At 37.5% G+C, this 9,698-nt stretch overlaps 1 protein-coding gene across 7 annotated transcripts in view; it reads right to left on the bottom strand.

Annotated features, from left to right (window-relative positions):
- Nucleotides 1-3,822: 3,822 nt before the first annotated feature.
- Nucleotides 3,823-9,698, bottom strand: part of NNT (nicotinamide nucleotide transhydrogenase) — a 43,708-nt gene continuing 37,832 nt past the window's right edge. For 6 of the 7 annotated variants that reach the window (XM_039709787.1, XM_039709786.1, XM_039709785.1 and 3 more), the window contains 3 exons: nucleotides 8,663-8,781; nucleotides 7,836-7,951; nucleotides 3,823-6,579 (listed from right to left, as the gene is read on the bottom strand). In XM_039709787.1, the coding sequence (XP_039565721.1) occupies nucleotides 6,430-6,579; nucleotides 7,836-7,951; nucleotides 8,663-8,781 (385 nt within the window). In that variant the 3' untranslated portion in view covers nucleotides 3,823-6,429. The remainder of the gene's footprint in view (nucleotides 6,580-7,835; nucleotides 7,952-8,662; nucleotides 8,782-9,698) is intronic. The other variant, XM_039709788.1, reaches the window with a different exon arrangement.

Below are 9,698 nucleotides of genomic sequence, written 5' to 3'. Positions count from 1 at the left end.
ATTATGGGTTAGACTGACCATGTAATAGACTAACTTAATTTCATGCTGTGCTGAAGTTCAACCTCAATCTTTTTTCAGAAGACACTTATTGAGTGTGAAGCCCCTTCAGTCCTTCTTTCCTCCAGTTCCTTTGTTTCTTCCTTTCATAGGGAAATGGTTGGATAATAACCAGTTTTATGGGGTTTTGTCAACGAGAGACAGAAAAAAATGGTCAGGAGACAGACAGGGCCTTTTTCACAGCATCATGTCTAATTGCAAAACATCATACTTAGTAAATATCATCCTTAGCACATCTAACAGAACCGCATCATGTATAACCCTAATTTCAAGCTACACTTACATGTGAGGTTTGATCTTTACAGCATGACTCCTTTAATTCTCTGACATACAATTATTTTCCCCTTTTCTGGCCCATTTTGACCCTCTTATCAAAATGAGTAACAGACATATTTTGTACCTTGTTTACATAATATTCTAAAAACAGTTGTAGATAAATAAGGTTTAACAGCTATTTTCCCTATCCTTTTCCAATTAAAACTGTTTTGCAGAAGTACAGTCTAAGGAGTTCAAAAAAGTGTCAAGAGGTGTGAATTCAAAAATTAGTAATGTAGAATTTACACAACCATTTCTCTAACACGCGAGTAAACATGGGTATTAACATATTAACATGTGATTTACATTTGCTGTGCACAAAATTGGACTCTGAAGTGCCAGGTTTCAAAGTGACGTAGAGGCGTATGTCTAGCCCAGGAGTGTATGGGGTAAAACAAAACTGATGAACTGTCATTAAAGGAAGAACAAAAAGCTACCTCTTCATATGTTCAGTTGAAGAATATGATCCCACTCATTCGCAAGAAAATGTCTCCAGACAAAAGTGAAAAAGAAAAAGCAGAATAGTTGTTTCCTCTAATAATTTTTCCTGATCTCTCTCTTCTCATTAGCTAACATTCCTCACAATCATTGCAACTGGAGAAAACACTCTTTCCTTAGAAGTCATTAGGATGATCACCCTGGAATAAGGGCTATAAATTAGTCCCTTAATTTCTCAAGTAATATTTTAAATTAGTACTTTAGGATTGTTTCTGCTGCTCAAAAAAAAAATCTTTTTGAGAAGTTAGTTTGAAATATTATTAACTCCATTTATGGAAACATCTAATTATGTATTTTCCTCTTAGGAAGAGCTTTGTATCACAACAGCCTAAGACAGCAATGCAATATATCCTCTGGGCAGCTGCAGAGCAGTTGGATTATGCAAGCTATTACCATTTGTAATTTGTTTATTCATAAACCACCCCACACTAATCATATTGATGGAACAATACTCATTGCAAGTCTTATGAAATGAGTATTTGAACTGCACTTCTTAGGTACAGAAAAGAGGACTCAGACCTCCTACTACTCAAAACCCCTTCTGTAAAGTTTTCCTGCAGAATCTGAAAGCTTACACAAAAACTCACATGTGCTGGTAGTGCAAAACACTCTTGATTTTGTGTGTTTCTTTGAATTTAAATGAATTTAAATGTTCCATTTACTTACTACAAATAACTGAGCCTTAGAATGGAGGATACTGAAATATATCCCCTCATTGTTTCTCATGCACTGCAGATCTGGAAGACTACCTCAAATGGCACTCTAGAAACAAACCTAGAAAACAAGGCCTTCTCTGATGAGGATATGAAATCCATTTCTATCTGTTTGAGAATGTTTACTATGGATGACCTCTAATCTAAGGCCTACAGACTAAATGTTCCTTCATGGTGCTAATATATGTTCTAGCTTAGTTTCAAAACCATCCGGGTTTGTGTGCTCCAACAGTGCCCTGCAACAGAATCCAAAAATAGCAAGTGGATAAAACTCCAAATGCTGGAATTTTTATTCAAACTTAAATACAGAAGCAGGTTCAGTCCCCAGTTTCTCTGTTTGAATGGACCAGAATTACGTGCTTGCTGCATGATACCAACACAGTGGGATACACATGACAGATTGGAATTTCAGAAACCACATCATATACTAAAGCAAGAATCTGAGAGACAGAATGACAGATCACATAATGGAAACCTTGCAATTTTGTAAACCTTGTCATTTTGTAAACAGTAAAATTTCAAAGCAAATTTAGCAGAAAAAAAAAAAATTTGTACTTAGTACAGAAAGAACTGTGTTTCTTCGAAATACCATATTTTATAAATTTCTGATCTAAGTAAGTCTCTGGCTCAAGAAGAGTGGAAAAATGATGAAAGATAGTTGGGCTTCAGTTCTGTTTTCAGTCCATCTTCCCCCCACGCATCCCCTCCCTTTCAGCCTCCTCTGATGTTCAGTGTGGTTTGTCTAAGATAAGAACACCAGGTGGGTATTGCAGAGTGGACTGGATGCTTGCACAATTAATGCATTCCAGAGATGGGGGAAAACCTGCTGAAGGGTATGAAGTGCTGCTGGACACTGAGACAAATGAGCAAATTGGTCTCCTGCAGTTGCAGGCAATTCCAGTAAAGGAAATTCTAATTACAGTTGAAAAGGAAATTCCAATTACAATTTTTTTAAAAAATCATTTGTTCCCAACAGGAAGAATTGAACACTGTAACAACAGGGACGCTGACATCTCCACCAAGAAGTTCAAACAAAAGCTGGTACCAATCTAATCAAATTGGATCTGTTTTCAGCACAGAACTGGCCCAAATTAGGAGATCTTTCCAAACTAAATTTCTCTGTAGCTTTAGTACTGTAACAATTTGTATTAAAAGAAATAAATTTTTTAAAAAAAGGCAAAGATTAAAGTTCTTAGTGAGTCATGTACACACACTGCAAACTGCAGAAGCTCCACAGCTGAACAGAGACATGTGTCCTGCATACTCTCGTTCTTGTTGCACTGCTTTGCCACGACCTGATCAGATTTTCATAGCCTGTTTGAGTCAGGCTAGTGCAAACACCTCTTGGGTAATAATAAGAAGTCAGAGATAGAGTAGAAAGAGAAAAATTTTCAAAGCAGCAGTCAGATCCACAGGACATAGGCTAGAAAGAGGAAAATTTTCAAAGCAGCAGTCAGATCCACAGGACATAGGCTAGAAAGAGGAAAATTTTCAAAGCAGCAGTCAGATCCACAGGACATAGGCTAGATCTTTACCCTTTGTCACGGTACAAACCCACAGGCTCTCTATATATGCTTCCCTTTTGCCATCAAGAGAGAAGACTGGTTACTTCATGAGCCAAGGCCAGGCTGCAGCCTCTGGAAGAGACCTCCAGTCTGGGCTTCACCAAAACTTGAGGAAAACATGGAAGCTGCATGTCAGACTTATGATATTACTGAATAGACTGTCGGATGGCTAAAATTATTCACTTATCACTCACTTTAAAGGTAGAAACTGAAATCATCACAGCAATTAACTCAACAGTCTTGTAGAACTAAAAAACAGCAGTAGAAAATCTATATGGTACCTGGCTCAAAGGGATAATATTCACCTCACACTGCAGCCACTGGAAAATTAACTACTCAGACCAGTCAGTAAGTATAGCTTTTCTTTTATCTTCTTTAATCTCAAAAAAGCAACTCATATCTTGTTCAATCACTCTCAGTTGTCTAACACTTTTCATTTACTAGAAAAGCTAACTGAAGTTACTACAGCCAAGTGACAGTCATACCTAGAATGAAAAAATGTAAAGAAACAATGCAATTAGAAAAGAAAAAAGAATATTTTATTATGATTTCCATTCACTACAGCCTTCAATGTCAACATCCTTTGGTGGCAGCTTGATTTTTTTAACTTTCAAAAGTAACCTTGGACTAGTTAACTACTCAGGAAAAACAAGAGGAGAAAACAAACACAGTGATCAACAGAGAAAAATAACTGACTTTTTATTAGCACTTCAGCAATTATCTAGCATTCCACGGTAAAGCACATGTTAAAGAGAACCGTGATACTACTGATCCAAAGTAACAGAATGGGGTTTTTCTCCCAAGTACAAATGAAAATATGTTCCCCCTCCCCCATTTGCTATTTTTTAAAGAAAAGTTAGATCTTTTATTAGCTATCTATGAATGCACATGATGCATACTGCAGCTGGATACTTCAAGTCTGACAAGACAAAAATTAATGCTTTAGCATATTAGATCCCTTCATATCCCCCTTTTTTCTTTTGCTTAACTGGGAGGGAGATGGAGAATTAATTTTTTGTCTTCCCTCTTCTCCAATTTCCCTCCTATTTTTTATAGACCTGAAGGAAAAGTTGAATGCAATGAAATTGAGAGGCCATACATGCTACATTCAAATATAGCTGTCACAATGTTTTAAATTAAGATTCAATTACAAGCCTTCTCCTGCAGTATACAACATATTAGTGCTTGCATGAAAAATTTTATGTCAAATCATAGAAAAGAGATCTGCAAAAATGATAGATCTGCTGTATATTGTTACATTTTTAATGTGTTACCTGTTCAAAATCTGTGTTTTAAGTGATCTTCACATAAAAACAGAGGTAGCCAAGAAGAAATGCTGTATTTTATATGAGGTCTCTATGCATGGTATAATAATGTTTGTTTTCTTAACCAAGATGCATTAATTTCAAGATTTTCTTCAAAATAGTTTGTCTTATCTAACATGAGGACAGTGATTTCTATTTTGCCTTTTCACAATGGACAGCTGCTATATCATTATGGAAATATGACAAATCCATGTTATTAGGCAAATATTTGAATTTCAGTTGAGGATACTTACTAAAATAAAAAAAACCAAAACAGCACTCTATGTCATAATTTAAATTTGTTGGACTTATTATGGAAATTAAACAGTGCTTTTAATGAGATTAGTGAAAAGTCAAACAATCAAAACACTGGCTTTTAAGTTTAGTATGTGTCTTTGCTGTCCCAACAATAGCTTATTTATTTAGAAAAATTCTAATGAACGTCAGCATCTCAAATATAGAAGCATAGAATGGCTTGGGTTGTAAGGGACCTTAAAGACCATCCAGGTGCAATTGGAATCCCATGGGCCGGGAACCTTCCACTAGACAAGGTTGCTCAGAGCCCCATACAGCCTTGGTCATGAGCAATTCCAGGGAGGGGGCATCCACAGCTTCTCTGGGAACCTGTTCCAGCACCTCACCACACTCACAGCAAAGAATTTCTTAACATCTAGTCTAAACCTGCCCTCTGTCAGTCTGAAGCCATTCCCCTCTGTCCTGTCACTACATGCCCATGTGAAAAGTCCTTCTCCCGCCCTCTTTGGGGCCCCTTTTAGGTACTGGAAGGTGCTACAAGGTGTCACCGATGCCTTCTCTGCTCCCCGCTGAGCACTCCCAGCTCTCTCTGCCTGTGTTCACAGCAGAGGTGCTCGGGGCCTGTGATCAGCTTAGCGGCCTCCTCTGGATTTGTTCCAACAGGTCAACATCTTTCTTGTGTTGGTGGCCCCAGAGCTGAAGACAGCAATCCAGGTGGGATCTCACAAGAACAGAATAGACAGTGAGTTCAAATGTGTTTTTTTCAGCATCACAAGAAAGCATCACTAAGCATCACTACTACTAAAGCAGTAAGTACAATTAAAAACTAAGTGAATAAACTGAAACACTGGGGTCCAAATTCTGTGGACAGATCAGTTATGCAAGACATTCTGCCTGTGCAGAACTGGACCATACTTTTTCTCAAACACTTAAAAAGCAATGACTGGAAATGATGGAGAATTTAGAAGCTGCTTAAAATAGGTAAGCAGTGCAAGTAAATGTACATTTCCTTGTCAGACTTGAAGATTACTTGGCAAGTGCCTGATATCCTGTGTTTCATTTAACATATGTGTGCACCATAAAAAGTGGAACCGTATTTTAAAGAAAAGTGACTTTCCTAAAATGTTCCTGATTCACAGCATCCATACAATCCCCAAAAGAAAAAGAACATTATGCTTAGATCTCACATCATGTACACATCTATTTCAGAGAATGTCCTGAGTTTGAAGGGACATGCAAGAATTTGCTTCTGCTTGCATCTGTTTGAAATTTATTTTTAAGTTTTGATGAAATCAACAGTTGCATTGTCCATACCAGCCAAAAAACAGCTTTGATGATAAGACTGAATACAGTTTTGGCACAGTATTTTTTAGTGAATTTCCATGACAGAAATACAGACAGTAAGGAGGAGGAAGTCAGTAACTACTTAAAGATGGGCGTGAGTTATTAGTTCCTTCTTGTAACAGCACAATGTTGACCTTAAAAAGAACATTTTCATTCTTTTATGCATTGTCTCATTGGAGATTTAGTCTGAAGGGCTAATCTGCCCATCTTTTTAGAAAAGTCTATATCCCCTGACTGAACTACATCTCCTAGGAGTCAATGCAGCCTTCTCCAAAAGCCAGCTGCCTTAGGACATTGAGAGATTCTTCCACCTCTCATTTTCTGTGACCTCTGTGACAAAACTGTAGTCGGAAATATGAGCAGAATATAAATCAGTATTTAGCTTTGGTACGATTCCCTGACTTTGGCCTGCAGGGCATCACAGGTCTTTTTAGCATCTCCCAACAACATGGCAGTATTGGGCTTGTAGAAGATGGGATTGTCCACCGCTGCATAACCAACTCCCAGAGATCTCTTCATTACAATGACCTGCACATAAAGAGTTCACATTTGAAACAGCAAAGCACAGCCACCACACTTCCACAAACAAAGGCAACACAAAACCAACCTCCACAAATAAAGAGAAACCTCTGACCAAAATAGGGTGCTATGAAATCTGCTACTATGAAAATGTATTTCAAATTTTAATATAGTAGATAAATAGATATCCAAATCAATTTCAGAAACATTTTGTTGTTAAAAACAATGCTGTATTTCAGATTAAGAGATTGTGGACATTGCACATGCATTTACTTAATAAAGTCAAAGCAAGCATGCCTACTGATGACCATAACATTGAAGGGTTTTGAGACTTCAATTTTGAAGTGCCCAATTCCTTGATAGCAATAAAATTCAGGTAAGTGTTCACATCAGTACTTGGTGCAACAATCTCTTTACTGTTCATCTGTGTTACTTCATACAGAGGACATTGAAAAAAAAAATCAGCCAGTTTTACTTATTAAGTGTCAAATTAGTTAACTGTGGCACCTTCAGCAGAGAAACTGAGAAACCTTACCTTAACTGTGTCCATTTTTATATCTCAAATTGCAGTATATAGCTACACACACTGCTGATAAACGTATATGTCTGTGACTGAGTATTTGAATGGATAACCCACACAGCAACTGAGGCCAGGACTGCATTCAGAACAAGAATCAAAGATTTCACACCAAGGAAACGCAAGTATATGTACTTTAGATCAGAGCAAAACTGTTAAGGTAGCTAAACTGTTGGTTCAACTTGGACAGTTTAAGTGCTCTACTTGCCTCAGCTATGTATTTTTTTTTGGGTTTTGTTTGGATTTTTTGGGGGGATGTTTGTTGGGTTTTAATTATTAATTATTATTTTTATTTAAGCATATTGTTCATTCTTGTATTTCCACCTCAGTATTAAAGTTGTCAACTATAAACTTAACAAAGCAGGTATTAGTACAGAAATGTTTCAGGGCTGCGATTTAAGCAGACCAGCAGATCACCATTTATTCTAATCACATTCTAGTAGAAGCACTCTAATTGATCTTTCTACTGCAGTCATCATTGGTCTCACTAAAGCACTTGATGATGATGATTCTAAACTCATGAACAGTGCATCACACTTGCAAAGCACCACCCATTTTATTGGACAACTTGGAGAAAAGCTTCTTGTGGAAACCAGAATAGAGGAAGAACCCTGTTAGTTTAATCTACAAGCCATGTTTTTAAAAGCTTGCTAAAGATAGGTGATAATTCAGCTTTCGTTAATCTCACCTGTTTCGACTTCCAGACCTCAAGAACTGGCATTCCAGCTATGACAGAGTTTGGATCTTCCTGAGCTGCTGAATTAACTGTATCATTTGCACCAATTACAAGGACCAAGTCAGTTTCTGCAGCAAGACAAAGAAAATAACACTGATGAAAAATTAACCTGAAATCGAAACACTGAGGCTGATGCACATTCTAATCAGAAAGACCCCTAATGGTTAAGCATGCACACAAGTATTTTACAAACTTTTCAGACAAATTGTATGTGAGAGTTCAAATGTGATGCCAACTACCTCTAACAAACTACACACATCCACATTCTAATTCCAAGGGACTCATTAGACCACACTGCCACACAAAATTTGAAACTTTTTGATATTTAAATGTGGTTGAATACACACATCTCTTTAATTTGTTTGTGCCTGGCTTTTCTTTTGAATATTCTTCTGAAAAACCTTTAGCAGCAACCTTCTGCCTTTTAAATAAAGATGTAAAAAAGCAAGAAGTTGCCAGTACAATCTGCACAGGTTTGCAGTACCTGAGAATGTCAAGTCATCCACAATAAGTGACCTAAAGAAGTAATAATAATTTTCCTCTGCAAGGATGGGGCAGTAACAGGGATAATAAAGATACAGCATTTGCCATTTACTTCACAGCTACAAGCAACTGAAAAAAAAGCTCCCCCTACCTCCCCCCCCCCAAAAAAGACCTCTACGAAGAGAAACTGGATGGCTTGATGTCTTGACTTTCTATTGTTAAAATCCCTGTGCAGTGCAAAAACAGAATCAAATAAATGATCCAATCTACTGGAAGCTTATGGCTCATGTGCTAACCTGGGAAGTCTTCATTGATTTCATCCATTTCCAGCACAATATCATAGGGAACACCAGCCTCTGCTAGCAGTACGTTCAGCTGACCAGGCATACGGCCAGCCACAGGATGAATACCAAACCTAAAAGGGAAGAAACCCCATTAATAAGTTTGGATGACTGTGTTTTATACATTAAAATTGTCATCTGTGACTTAGAAGGCTGAGAAATTCTTAAGTATAAGCACAAATGGCAATTAATAAAATGAAACTGTTAAATTTTAACAGTTCACCTTCCAAGCAGTACCATATTTCAAACCTTGTGACAGATTCTTTTGGACTTTTACAAATGAGCCTTTTAACAGCAAAACTACCATCCACATTAATATGTTTTTCAGGTCCTTTACATCACTGAAAACACCACAGCCTACATAAAATTGCCATGAAAAAGGCAAGGAGACCATGCCACCTTTCTGAAGCAAAAGCACTCCTAGATCTAGAGATGCCCTTAGCAAATTACTTTATTGACTCAGATATGTCTAGAATATGCACAAGAAACACCTGTATGAACACTTCCAAATCCAACAGAAAAATTAACAGCACAAGACTTCAAGCCCAAGAGAATGTCTTGCTGAATTAGGTTAACATGCCACTTTCTTCTCAGGATTGACCTTAGGAGGAAATGAAAAGGGGCAAAAAAAAGAGATGGGAATGAAAAGGTAGAGAGCTAAAAAACTGTAACAGTTTAAACATAAACATTTTTAAAGACATTTTCAGAACAGCTCAAAAACAACTCAGAATACACTGCTCATGAGTTCCTAAAACTTAGACAGACCACCAGGGTGGCACCTGGGTGCTCAAGCATGTATGCAGTTCTGTAAGAGTAAAAACCTGAAAAAGCCAGAATGGAGATGTTAAACTGGTTTAGCTGCAACCACCAAGGACATATTTGGTTAGAAGCAAATCTGTCTCCTGTTTGTACTCTTCTGATCATCTGTAGCCCTTACAAGCAAGGCACATCCATGCCTACTGTCCTGTGCACTTTCTGTCTTTCCATCTCT

The sequence above is a fragment of the Passer montanus genome, unplaced genomic scaffold, assembly GCF_014805655.1.
Source record: "Passer montanus isolate IOZ18808 unplaced genomic scaffold, ASM1480565v1 scaffold22, whole genome shotgun sequence".
NCBI lineage: Eukaryota > Metazoa > Chordata > Aves > Passeriformes > Passeridae > Passer > Passer montanus.
The sequence above is the reverse complement of the archived record's forward strand: the minus strand, read 5'-3'. Positions and strand labels throughout refer to the sequence as shown.